The 14,654-nt window shown below is 37.0% G+C and overlaps 1 protein-coding gene across 1 annotated transcript in view; it reads left to right on the top strand.

Annotated features, from left to right (window-relative positions):
* Cdh2 (cadherin 2) overlaps positions 1–14,654 on the top strand; it is a 151,428-nt gene that overhangs the window by 28,286 nt on the left and 108,488 nt on the right. The window contains exon 2 of the mRNA XM_046428321.2: positions 242–353. Within this exon, the coding sequence (XP_046284277.2) occupies positions 242–353 (112 nt within the window). The remainder of the gene's footprint in view (positions 1–241; positions 354–14,654) is intronic.

The following is a 14,654-nucleotide window of genomic DNA, read 5'->3' as shown; positions in this document are numbered from 1 at the left end:
CAGTCCTTAGAAGAACCTGGAATGTGTATTATTTAGATTTGACTGGACTAGACAAGTGGGATTTGTTTCTTCTACTCCAGTTATCAAAAAGATTAACCCTTTGCCCTCTACATTCTAATTGTAACCCTTCAGAAACAAAGGGGCTGTTTGTACAAGATAGTTGAAAAAATGAGGCTGGATGCCAAGTGGACTGTTTCTCAGTTGAAGGAGGTAGCAACATTTTTTTTTTCTTCTGTTGCAGGCGTCTGTAGAGGCTTCTGGTGAAATCGCATTATGCAAGACTGGATTTCCTGAAGATGTTTACAGTGCCGTCTTATCGAAGGATGTGCATGAAGGACAGCCTCTTCTCAATGGTACAATCTCAAAAGATATATTTGTGCATACACTGTCCATGCTCTTGAAACAAATTAGCCATTAAAAATGTCTGAATCATCTCCACTGTATAACAAGTATGAATTTTTTCACAATCACTATAATGAGACTGTAGGGACTTTATTTTAGGATTACAGAAGAGCTCATGTATCTCTTATGTACATAATTAGAAGGCTCCTGGTATCTTGAAAATTTCAGATTTCTTCCTTTTTCAGTTTACAGTAAGATCCATTATGCAACCTTCTTACAATTTTTCTGCATGCATTTTGCTTATTTTGAAAAAAAAAATTTATCAGACATTTGGTTCTGATAGCTTTCAAAATTTTTTGCAGCAAACATCTTCTTAGTATTTTGAATTAAAGAAAGGAAGTTATTATAATATTATCTTTAATAAAACATGTCAAACTTTATTATTCAGCTGAATTGTAATAAACAAATTTAAAAAGTAATGTCTCAGTGCAGGAGCATGAAATCTGTATTTTTGTTATGACATTGTTTATAGAAATTACTAGATAGCTAATTTAGTTGTAGCATATGTGAATTTCAAATATAGACTCATTTTCCGTGTAAATATGGATCCAGTTCATTATAGTTATCATATGAAAACTCTTGCCAACAAGTTTAGATAAAATCTGGAATGAAACTTGAGTATCAGAAGTAAAATTGAAAGTCCCTTCCTTTAGCTCCAATTGAAAGCAAATAAAATTTTTGTTAGTAGTATTTTCATGGACTTATTTATCATTACACCAAATGTCATTGAAATGTGAAAGCAAGAAGAATTGATTAGTAAGTTGTATTTAAATTTTAATTCCTTGCAAATCTTGCATATCTCTGAGGCTGTTTTAGAGAGCCTCATTTAGAAAGTCTGTGTAACATCAACTAATTAATTTACACAGAGCTCTACCACATAGCTTTAATTGAAGTGTCTCCATAGCACTGACAAATCTTAGTGGTACAATTCTTAAGAATGCAGTAGACAGAGGACTTTGCAATGCAAATGGCCTCTTAGCCACTGAAGTTCTTTGGAGGAACTTACATTTTATTTTAATTTCTGTTTACATCATGATGGGCTCACACCTATGTGATCTCTCTGAAGTTGGTTTTTAATTTTCTTAAAGGCCGCCTCCTGTTACTGCCTCATTACGTGGTATTTTAATGAGTGAATGTTTGAGTTAGTCTGTCTAAACATGGAATTGCTATCTTATCTCTTGGGTAACCATCCACATGATGGTGGTTTAATTCAAATCACAGTGTGTAAAGTTTGTTTCATTTAATGTGAATCTTGAGGTTCTGCCTGCTTGTCATTTTCTTTAAATTTGTAAATTATAAGGAGGCCTCCTAGAACCTATAGGATGTGTAAATAGTGTTTGAATTGCAAAATATATTAATATGATTCTATGGAATAATTCAGGCAGATAAAAAAAATTCAGTGGAATCTGTTGCATTTTGCAATATACATTTGGGATTCATTTTTGAGAGGGTAATTCCATTTTCTAAAAGCTTATAATTTGTTGATTACAAATAAACATATGGTCTATCACTAGAAACCATTGACTTAGATTAACTTTGACTTTTGAATAGTTTTGAACGTGATAGCTTATATTCTAAGTTTTAGACGATGCTTGAGACAGTAGAAAGCAGGCATAGCTTCTTGCCAGTATCTATTTAGTATAACCTAGAAACTTCAGAGGTTTGCTGAAGTTGTAAATGTGATGGATTAAAAATACTTTTGACGTGAGCTCTAGCCATCACTGTAAGACGTGTGTATGATTGTATGGTAGCATTTCCAGATGACACACCATTACTTTTTTTAGTCATTCTCAGAAGATGTTAGAGGACACCAGTGTCTTAAAGCTTAAAACATTATGTTTAAAAATATTGATTAGTAGGAAAAAAAATAACTTTGAAAGGAAGAAAATTTACTTCAGCTCTGGGGAACATCACCATTTCTCTTTCCAAGACTGTTGTCACCAGTTAATGCTTCTTTTGGAGAACTGTGAATTAAAAATGATTTTAGGTTTTATTAAAGCTTTATATTTTTTTTTAAGTTTTCAGAGGGATGATAATCCAAAGCTGTCTCTGTACCTTAAAGCTGAATACCATGCTATAATTATATCTATGAATTCTATAAGTCCATTTATCTAAATACACTATAGCAGAAAGATATATTGCCAAGTCAACCACAGTGATTACTTTTGTCCTTGGGTTAGTGACCTATAGTGTTTAAGGAAAGAATAAGAGGTACATGACAGTTTTCCAAGACATTCACTTCGTGGCATATTCAGCCCTATTAAGGTTGACTTTAGAGTCATTTTTACCTTGAATTTTTCTTTTCTTTTTTCTTTTTTTGTAAATATGCCTCCTAACTCTTGCTGTTTCCTTTCATTTCCCCTTAATGACATTTGGGGAGAAGAGGACAAAGGCCCACCAATCCATATGGTATGGTTTCACAGGATACATCTGTGCAGAAGTTTATTATTTTGATGTGTATGCATGGATTCTGATCATTTTCCAAGCAAGTAGCAATCCTTTTGAAAGTACTTGGAAAATGAAACTTCAGGTGAAGGTATAAGGTGATGTTAGTCATGTTAGAAAAATGACATAGAAGAAGCCTGAAAAGTGCAAACAGAACACTAGTTCAGAGGGCATTTGTCCTCCCCAGTGCCCTTTGAATTTTTTGCTGTTGTAATGAATTTTATAGAAATAACAAACCGGAAGAACTAGTTGTATCCCTCTAGGTTCTCCTCTGGTTTTCACCAGTATGTTTTTTGGGGAAATCACAAAGACAGTGAATGCATTTTGTGACCCACCTTTCCATTTCCTGTTATATCACATGAATACTTCTGCTGTTTGAAGATAGTCCAGCCTTTAAAAAAAAAAAAAATGGCCATAGAGGCCCGTGTTCTATTTTGTTAGCAAAACCAGATTTCGCTTCACTGTGTCTCTATTTTTGAACATACAGGTTGTTTCCAATTTTCCCCTCATATGTATAGTGCTGCTATGGAGATTCTTTTTAGAGAACTTTTATTTTTCTTTAGGGATATTTTCATTGGGAATTTGTGTTCAGAAGTAGAGTTACTAGGTCAAAGGAAATATAGAGGTTGACAGTTGACAGTTGACAGTTTTAGTCCTATGTTCATAGGACTACAATATGTCAGTTCTTTTGAGCATCTTCATCACCATGTGATGTCATAATGGTTTTTTTTTTTTTTTTTCTTCATTTCTCTCTTTCTCTTTTGGAGAGATGGCATTCCTTTTTTATCCTATGGCATCTCATCTGTTTGCCTTTATAAGTTGGGATCAATTCTGTTGTGCTTAGGTAGTCATTTTTGCCTTGCCTTTTTCTATTCTGTTTTTAAAGCATTTAATGCCAACCCCCTCATTTTATAGACTAGCAAATTAGAGCTCAGAGAGATTATAGGCTTTCCCCATGATTATATAGCTCTTTAGATTGTTAGCTACAGACCTGGAATTAGAACTCAGGTTTCCTGATACCTAATCTAGTTCTGATGATGGCGATGATAAAAACCATTATGGTCTATAACACAGAGAAAGGTGAAGGCTGATGGGAGTTAGCCTAAAAGCCTAGGTGTCTCGTGGAAAGAGCTGGCCTTCTTACCTATTTAACACCCTGACTCGCATGTGGCCACATATATTTGGGAACTGAGGACTATCAAGTAAACAACAACCCCATAATTAAAACAAAACAAAACAAAACAAAAACTTTAAGTTGTTTTCACTCATAGTATTTTGCACCTGCTTGCTAGTAAATAGAAAAAATCTAGGGCTTTGGAAGTGATTGCTTAGTCCTTAATATTTAACTTACACTCCACTGGGCTAGATATGGTAGCAAGTTATTTGGAAATAAAATAACTGTAATCATAAATTTCCATTCCGTCACCAGCAGCGTATCTGACACTGAGAAAAAAACCACCACACTGTGACATTGCAGAGAAGATCCCAGGCTGCTTTGAGTGTGCTGGTTGAGTGATGCTCCTACATGTTTAGCATTGGTGGTCTGCATGCTCAGATACTAAGTAAACTCCTCCAAATCTGGTCAGCATAAATAGCAACTGGCAATTACCATGAATATTTTCAGTCATCCATTCATACTCACCACCTCTGGGCAGCACATGATGATTATTTTCAACTAGAGGGAATTTGATTTAGATTAGTTTGCTTACTGATTGAGGCCTGACTGCATTAACATGGGAGCTGCAGCCCAGCATCTTCAGATAATAGTACTGAAACAGTTTTTATTACTTTAGTAGGATGATACGACTGTACAGCTGCACCATTTCTTAATAATATGAATATTTTTATATGGCATATATTACTAAATCGGGAAAGAAGCTTGTATGAATCTTCATGAAGCCATGGGTTTTGGTTTATATTTTTTGATAAGTGTTTGTTGTTATTGACTATGTAAATATTTTACAATATTTGAAAGGTAGGTTTTATAAACATCTTGATCATAAAGCCAGGCAGGCCCCTGCACTTTACTGATTTCCAATTGATGGTGGGAAATGGTACTAAATAGGGAGATTGTTCTCTAGGATATTGATGATAAACTCCTAAGGAGGCACAAAGGAAATGCAGCCAGGTATATATACTCTCAGCAGTTGACATTTTAAAAACCTTATCATATGCAAAAGGTTTTTGTTGTTGTTGTTATTGCTTTAAGAAGAGTTAATATATATAATAATATCAATAAAAGAACCAAAGACTTTCATCCTTATTTTTATTATGATCATTTAGACTTTATTTAATACAGGAAAGTTTTTCTATTTGTTTGGATGTGTTTTGGGTCCAGGTTTCTTAATGCACTGCTGCAAATGCCAGTTTGAGTGGTCACTTCTTTTTAAGATCTTTTTGAAGTTCTTCCTACCTTTCAGGGACTGGGAGGAGCTGTGGTTTGCTCCTTTAAAAGCGTGCAACCAGGAAACGTGTTAAAAGAGAGCTATTCATGGTTCTACATCTACCATACTTAGAAACACTGGCAAGCAGGTACCCACGTGCTTTAAAGACTGTCCTTTTAGGTTCTCTGATCAACACTTAAGGGGAGTCGAAAATAAATATGAAAATTAAGTATAATGCATTGTGTGTTGGATGGTAATAAATAAAGCTAAGAAAGGAAATAAGGAAAATGTATTCTTCTGCAATTTCAATAGGATGGTCAGATGAGACAGTGTTGCATTAGGGGTAATGATGTTGGTGTTGGTCCAAGAGCTGTAGCTATCTGGGGAGAAGCATTAAAAACAGAACAAACAGCAAGTGCAAGGGCCCTGAGGCAAAATAAAAAGGTACAGTATTCTTGTACTTCAAGAATGTTGAAGAGTAGCCCAGAGCGGCAGTGAGCCTGGTTGATCAGGGTGGAGAAAGGAAGAGGACAAGGTTGAATTCAGAGCACCTGGTGCCTTCCTTTGGTTTCCAAGGACTTTGGCTTTGACAAGAAAGAGATAAAGAGTTGTGGAGGGCTTTCAGCAGAGGAGGAACATGATCTTAGTTTCCAAACAGGATCTTTCTTGCTGTTGTGCTGAAAAAAGACTAAAGAGACAAGAGAAGAAGGGGAGAACAAGGAGGAGGCTGGTAGTAATCCAGGTGAGAGGAGATGGTGATGTGGACCAAGGTGGTAGCAATGGAGGTAGGAGAAGGGGCTGGATGCTGAATTTTAACAAGTACTTTATTAAAGTGAAATTCACATGACATAAAATTGGCCATTTTAAAATGAGCAATATGGTGGCATTTAGTACATTGATAATGTCGTCCAACCACCAACTGTGTCCAAATCCATTGCCTTTATATCAAAGGAACATCCTTTCTCCGTTAAGCACTTTCTCCCTGGTCTCCCTTCCAGCTCCACAGTCCTTTCGTGCCCGGCTTCTTTCACTTAGCGTAATGCTTCAGAGGTTCATCCGTGGTCTACTTTGTATGGGTACCTCACTTCTTTTCATGGCTGAATGATCATTCAGATACCATATAAATAAGATTTCTCCATTCATCTGTTGATGGATATTTGCAACGTTTTCACCTTTTGCCCATTGAGAATAGTGTTGACATGAACATGCCCATACAATATATGTATTTAGGTATTTTTTTTTGAGTACCTGTTTTTGAATTGAGAGGTGTATAGTAATTCTGTATTTAACTTTTTGAGGACCTAGCAGATTGCTTTTCACAGCACCTGAACCATTTAGTATTCTCCCTAGCAATGGACAAGCATTCCAGTTTCTCCACATTTGCCAGCAAGTGCTATTTCACATTTATTTTGACTGTAACCATCCTAGTGGGTGTGAAGTGGTACCTCATTTATGGTTTTGGTTGACATTTCCCTAATGATTAATGATGTTGAGTATTTTTTCTTAAGTATCTTTTGTGAATCTTTTTTTTTTTTGAGAAATGTCTGTTCAATTCTATTTTCTGTTTTTAAGCTTAATTGCTTATCTTTTTATTTCTGAGTCCAGAGAAGTTTATATCTATCTATCTATCTATCTATCTATCTATCTATATATATATATCTATATATATCTCCTGAATACAAGGCCTTTATCAGCTATGTGATTTGCAAATACTTTCTTCTGTCTGTAAATTGTTGCCTTAGTTTTTTAAAGCTAATATAGCAAAATAAAATACCACAGATTGTGTGACTTATAATTTACAGAAATTTGTTTCCCACAGTTTTAAAGACTGGGAAGTCCAAGATTGAAGAGCTGACAGGTTTGGTGACTTGGGGTCTGGTGAGAGTCTGCTTCCTCTCTGAAGCCATCTTCTCCCTGCAGCTTCACATCACAGAAGGGGCAGGGAAGCTCTCTGGAGCTTCTTTTGTGAGGACACAAATCCCATGCATAAGGATAAAGACCTCATGACCTTGATTTCCCAAAGGCTCCTCCTCCTAATGTTATCACATTGATGGTTAGGATTTCAGCATATAGTTTTCTTTAAATTTTTTGTAGGTGGATTATAATTATCCTAATAGTGGTATTCATCGTGACATATTCAAATGTGCATATACGTAACATAATTTGACCAGTCTCCTTCCCCAGTGCCTTCCCTCTCACTTCCCTCCTCCGTCCCCCAATCTTCTTGCTCTACTCTACTGATCTCTCTTCTATTATTATTGTTTTAACTAGTGTACCATGATTATATATAATGTCGATTAATTGTCGTCTCTTCATATATGGAAATAGCAGAATTTCATAGATTTCATTCCCTGGTACTTTCCAAGGCCCTCCCCTCCTCCCTCCCTGCCTCTGGATCTCCTTCCTCTACTCTTTTGGTCTCCCTTCTATTTTCATGAGATCCTCTTTTTAAAAATGTCCTTTCTTTTTTATCTCTAGCTTTCACATGTGATTAAAAAAAAAAAAACACTTGACTTTATGAATCTGGCTTATTTTACATAGCTTGGTGCTCTCCAGTTCCATTCACTTGCCAGCAAATGTCATAATTTTGTTCTTCTTTATGGCAGAATAAAATTCCACTCTGTGTGTGTGTGTGTATCATTTTCTTATCCACTCATCTGTTCGTGGGCACCGAGACTGGTTCTATAATTGAGGTATTGTGAATTATGCTGCTATAAACATTGGTATGCATGTATTTCTGTAGTATATTGATTTTAGTTCTCTGGATAAATGGGATAGCTGGGTCATGCGGCAGTTCCATTCTTAGTCTTTTGAGAAATTTCCATTCTTCTTTCCAGACTGGTTGTACCAGTTTTCAGTCTGACCAACAATGTGTGAGTGTACCTTTTCCCCACATCCTCACCAGCAAGTGTTGTTATTTGTATTCTTGTTGTTGTTGCCATTCTCACTGGGGCACATGAATTTTGTTGGGGGCGTGAACATCCAGACCACAGTAGTTGACTTTTCACTTTCTCAATGATGTCTTTTAATGCACCAAAGTGTTTAGTTTTGGTGAAACATAAGCTTTTTGTTGTTGTTGATTTTACTGTTAATGTTATATCTAAGAATCCACTGTGGAATCAAAGGTCATGCAGATTTGCCCCTATGTTTGCTTGTAAAAGTTTCATGTTTTAAAACACTTTTATACTTTTATACTAATTGATTAGTCATTGATCTGTTTTTAGTTTATTTTTGTGAATAATGTTAGGTAGAGGCCTAACTTCTTTCTCTGAATACTGGAAGATAGAGCTGACTGGACGTGATAGGTTGGAGGTAGGGTGTGAGAGAAAGAAGAGTCAAGGAAGATCCTACAGTGTTTTATCTAAGTACTGGGAAGATTATCATTCACTGTGCCAGCATTGATCAGGAGCTCAGTTTGAATTTGTTGAGATGAAGGTCCGAGCCCTCAATGAGACATTCAGGTATGGGTCTGGGGTTCAGTGAAGAGGAGCAGGCTGCTGCAGAGTGGAGCATCTTGTGTGTACAAAGAGTAGATAAACCATGGCAGAGAAATCACTAAGGGTCTAGCGAAAGGAGGAGAACACCCAAGAAAGAAAAGACAATTTAAATCTGGAGCCTTTGACGACTCCACCGTGAAGAAGTCAGAATGAAGAGCAGAAGGAGAACGAAAAAGACCTGTGAGGTAAGAGAGACACCAGTAGGGGGTGACGTCTTGGTGGGAGAGTGTTTCAGAGGGATGGAGTGCCCATCAGTGCCAGATGCTGCCCAGGGGTCAGCTCAGTTGCGGACTGAGAATGCATCCTTGCCTGGGAGTCAGTATTGTGAAGTTGCTGGTGTCTTAGATAAGAACTCTCAGTAACAAGGATCAAAAGCTTGATTTGTGTGAGTTCAGCAGTCAGGTGGAGAAGGGAAGTTGGACACTGATTGAATTTTCCATTAAAAGGAAGAAAAATTGAGTGGTAGTTGGAGAGGGAAGGGAGGTCAACTGAGGATATTTTCTTTTTTTTTTTAAAGATGGGAGCTAATATGTTTGTGCAATGAGGACAAAGAGCCCAATGAGGAGGGAAAAGGTGATGGTACAGAAGAGAGGAGGCAATTTCTCAGATAATACTGAGTAGGCTAGAGAAAGGAGATCAAGTGGGACTCAGAACTCTATTTGTGACATCGCCACAGATGTTTTTATGTACCTACATTTGGGACCCACTATAACACATGCTATTCAGTCTCTCCTCAAATGGTTAATAGTCCTTCATTTTGGCTTGCTGATTTTATGTCAGCAGAAGGTTTTTTTTTCTATAGAAATGGCAGAGAGGATAAAAATGAAACCCTTGTGGTGTTCAATGATGTAAATAGTATTTTCATTGCTCTAGCATCCTTGACAGATGGTTATCCAGTTTCTGCAAGAATACTATTGCCACTCTCTTCCCCCAAAAGGAGAGGAGATCACTCCCTTACAGAGTCTGCTCCATCTCTGGAGAATTCTAACTGTTAAAAAGTGATTTCTTCAAAAGTTTAACCAAAGCATATGTTCTTAACATTTTTACCCATGGATGCCTTTGGCACCACATAAAGTAAATCTAGTTTCTTCTGCTCTGAGGCCATTCCTTTCATTCTTTGCTCATTCTAGCAAGCGTTGTCGGACATTTGTCAGGTGCCAGGCCCTTTTCAAGGAATTAGGTGGTGGTCAGCAGACAGGCAGAATCCCTGTAGTAGGAACCTACATGCTAGGCAGCCTTCAGATCTCTGAACTTCATCTCCTGGCCTTCTTAAATCTGCTTGGCCCCCCGGCAGAACATCAAACAAGTTCTTTAGTGGTATTTGAGCATTCTAGTTCACTCTTCCAGACAGAGGAAACTGAGGTTCCCTCCACAAATGAACTTAATACCATGTGTGTCCTGATGCATGTGACAGAAGCCATTCTTCTTGCCTTTGATGTGGATGTCGTGCTGCCAGGGCAGCCCAAGGTGGAATTGGCATTATTTACGGCCATATCATTCAGTTGGCTCCTGTAGCTAATGAAAACTCCTGGGTGTTTTTTTTTCAGACAAACTGCCTACTGTCTTGCACTTGTGAAATTACTTTTTGTACCCAAACGTTAAACCTCTAGGTTGATTTTGTTAAAAAAAACAAAAACCAAACCAAAACAAACAAACAAAAAAACCTCTTAACTCCAACACTATCTGGAGACCACACTGACAATCCAAAAGCATAGTAATCCTAGGAAACAGCACTAGTACTTATTTTAATCCTCATATGAACAGAGGGCTATGAAATAAAATCTGCAAGTTTTAGATGTCATAAGCTGTCAAACTGATGGAGTAAAACCTTCTCTCTCTCTCTGTGTCTTGTCTCTCTCACACACAAACTCACTCTTGAAATCCTCAAATGATCAAGAAGAGGTTGGTGAATTTCATCCTACTGCAACTTCAAGAGCCATGTTAAGACTACATTTCAATTCCTGGCCTGTGATTTTCTTAAAATAGAATTTCTTAATGTCAGGCAATGGAGGAAATGCCTATTGCAGATACATGAAGGCATAAATAACAGGGGATTTAGATCATCCCAGTTCTAACTATTGCAGATCCCGGAGGAAAAATGAACTTCATTTTTCTAACAAAAATTAAAAATTATTTTCAAGAATGTCTATATCTTATCAAAGCATATCCATAGAGACCAAAAGGTCTTCATTTCACCTTGTGGACTTTTTATGTCAATAGATAGTTATCCACTAAACTGACAGAACATGAGACAAAGATGACCTTACTGTGTTTGTTGATGTGAACACATTTTTTTTTTCCTGTTTGGCCTGCAGTGTCACTTTGAGTGTTAACTATGTCTCTACTGGAGTCTAAAGTTTGCTTCTTGCATTGTTCATTGGTAAATCTTTTCTCTATCCCTCTTGTGAAAAGTGGACTTTGCTCACTTGTAAGGGGAGAGTCACTCTCACAGTGTGGAGAAGCTTTCCCTGATGGCTGCTTCACTTTGCTGTTATTTCGAAACAAATGTCTTTCAGGCATCTTTCCAAATGGAGTCGTCTTTGATGCTGATATTCATTCTCTGTGTTGTATCCAGACTGATATCAAGAGTGCCAACCTCTTTTGAAGACATGTGTGTTAACCCCTGGGCACACCTCTCCACGCTTCCCTTTAGGGGCTAGTCATGCTTTCTGACAATGCCTAATTTTACCTCTGTTAACAATTTTCATTAGGATCAGGAAGTGTTCCTATAACAGATGTACCCATCAGCTATTAATTGAAGTTCCTTTTAAAATTGACGGTTACATGATTGTGCCGTGTTCTAGTGATTTTGTTCTCTCCAGTTCAACTTTTGTTCATGTTTTAACTTTTTTTTAAAATCCCCTAGCATTGCCTTTTGGATATCAGAATACTAGAGTTTCCTTGGGAGCTTGTTAAAGTGTAGCTTCCCTGATTCTGAGGTCGGGTACCCATACTGTGTATTGGAGTGACTTTCAGGTGATCCCGATAAAGGTGGTTACACCATTATCAGAATATATTTGGCCTGAGTGTGTGTTTCCATGACAGACCTCCAGATCACATTCATTTACATCTGCTCTGTGTTTAGATAGACAGACTGTACCAGTCCAGATGGATTTTCGGAGGTGTTTTTGGAAGTTGCAGATGAACTCTTCTTTCCTGCCTTTTTATATACAAGCCTAATTTCTGTCTTTGTTTGGAAAGACATTATCAGCATCTAAACAGCTGTTGAAAACACCTTAGTTCATGTTAACCATGGATTGGAGCGTATCTTTTATTCATTATTATTACATTTTTGTTTGTTTTTAAGCATCTGAACGTTTATTTCAACAGATGCTCAAAATAAGGAGACTTGGATGTTCTAATACAAATGCTAAGTAAATTGAGGCTAAGGTTCTTCACTTACCTGATTAAAAAAAAAAAAAAGATTACAGCAAAGGAAATGGCCTTTCAGTTCTGTTTCTCTAATTCCAGGGCTGGAAACGCCTCCTTCCTGGCCCCTCATTTACCTGCTGTTACTGAGGCTTGAGCCAGGGCATCTCTGACAGAGGAGAAGCAGCTGAGAAGTTGCCTTTGACTTTCTTGTGACATCAGCTGGCCTTTCTGCTGCTCTCCTCTCGTACTTGACTTTACTTGATAGTTTGTTGGATTATATTTCCAAATCCTACTAATTGGGGCCTGTTCATTATCCCTTTGTCTTTCATTGAAGTTACCTTTAAATTAAGTATTCTCAGATATAGCTTATATCATGAATTTAAGACAGCGTTGATAAGGAAGTTTCAGGGCTTGAGAACTCTTGTGTGTTCTGTACATTCCTTCAGCAAATATTTGTTTTCTGTTGTGTATAAGGGAGATAGTATACATTGTCCTGGAAAATGTCAGTGCCCAGCGAAGGCTAATTAGTTATGGTAGCGGGGGAAGAGAGTCATAATTTGTGGTATTCATTTAAATTACAAATGTTTCTTTGTAGAATTTCTGCATGGTTTTAAAGGCCAAAAAATAATGGACCACCAGAATTAAATGATCAGAGAGAAGTCTCCACAGAGCTGAATATTTGTTCTCCTAATTTCTTTGTGAAATTAAATCCTGCCAATTTTCGCATTATGCATATATGTAATTATTCCTTCAGTTCAATCACTTAGATCTGCAGTGGCATCTTTTGTTGACTTGTCATCTGTTCTAACGGTGCAAAAGACAGATTTATTAAAGCATCTCATTGCATTTATATTGTAGGAAAAAGGTCCCTTATGGGGTAATCGCACACTAACTACGCAAACTGATGAAGCCCCTGAATGGTTTCCTCAATCTGCTAATCATTAACCCATTAGCTCTCAGGTTTTCAATTCTGTGACTATTTCAATGAATTTGACACAGATATATTAAAATAGTTTAGAAATTATAACCTGGAGCTTACATATTATTGCATTAATTAATATTATAAATGATTGTGTTATAATTTTATTATTACTATGTACAGCTATCATATTATACATTATATAATTATATTATAATATTATATTATATTATATTATTTAAGTTTTTTTTTTCCTTGTGGTACTGGGGAGTGAACTCCGGGGTGCTCTATCACTGAGCTACGTCCTTAACCCTTTTTAATTTTGGGGACCAGGATCTCACTAAGTTGCTGAGACTGGCCTCTTATGTCAGCATCCTCAATGACTGGGATTAAAGGTGTGCACCACTGTGCCTGATTTACATTTAATTTTTAAAAGTTTTCCACATCTGAGATGGTAGGGCAAAATAGATTAACAAATTAATAGACACCATGAATTCTCAATCTATATTAGTGTCTTCTCCAAGTTTTGGTAGTTTTATATTTAAATGTTCTCATTTTTAAGTCTTCTTAAATGATAATTATAATTTATTATTTTCTAAGCACCCATTTTTAAAAGCATTAAGGAATTAATAAGAACAGATGCATGCTTGGCTTAATTATTGATAGCTGATGTCTACTGATCACACATGGACATTTCAGCAATTCAACCTTAAATTTTCTAAGAAATGCCTGCCTTCTGCATTCGGATTGATTATTTATAAACATACTATAGTTGCATGGCATTTTATACCTTCTTGAACAATGTCATACTTTTTATTTTAGCTGTCCCAGTCTCTGTGAGTCAGGTAGAACAGGGGGTATTTCTATTTTCACTTGATACTCAGTCCACAGATCTGCAGGGATTCAGAGGAATCATAAGATGAGTAAGTGGCTGAACATGGTCTGGCACTGTGTTCTGGTTTCTGTTGGCTGTATGGAGTGCTTTCCCTCCAGCCAGTGACGTCAGTGTTTCTCAGGAAGGCTGGTAGAGAATTTTGAGCACCTTCCATTTTCTCCTGGCCCACATGCCAGTACTCACTTGCTGGCCTGGATTTTTAAACATCACATTGCCACTCAAGGTGCACGTTCGTTTTCTCATCCATTTTCCAAGAATGATCACAAAACCCTGCTCCATTTCCTTGAAATGTCAATGAGTGCACTCAAGGTTCTTCTCAGGGGTTTGGTCCTGTTATTCTCTCTTTTTGAGCCTGATGGGTTCTTAGCAACTCTTAGTTCTTTTGCAGGGAGAGTGAAGGAGAGAAGTAAGTAGTTTACATCATCACCCCTCTACCCAGCACTGAAGCCATGAATGTTTTCTACTTAAATAGAAATTCATTTCTACAAAAGGTGATAAAAGACAGATGCACCCCTCATGAAATAGCATCTCAACTTTGTAGAATACACTGCAGTAAACTGGGCACAGATAAGGACATATATTCTTTTGTTTGCCTGAAAATACTTCTCAAGTGAAGATCTAGTATATGAGAGCACTACAAATATACAGAAATTGCATACCAACAAGCAAGAGATTGCATAGTACAGTGCAGTGATGATTATAGATTGTACTTATTAAATTGTTTATATGTGCTGAGTTCT

The sequence above is a fragment of the Marmota monax genome, unplaced genomic scaffold (genome assembly GCF_021218885.2).
Source record: "Marmota monax isolate L192 unplaced genomic scaffold, Marmota_monax_Labrador192_F-V1.1 WCK01_AAM20220418_F8-fsc00031, whole genome shotgun sequence".
NCBI classification, from domain to species: Eukaryota; Metazoa; Chordata; class Mammalia; order Rodentia; family Sciuridae; genus Marmota; species Marmota monax.
The sequence above is the reverse complement of the archived record's forward strand: the minus strand, read 5'-3'. Positions and strand labels throughout refer to the sequence as shown.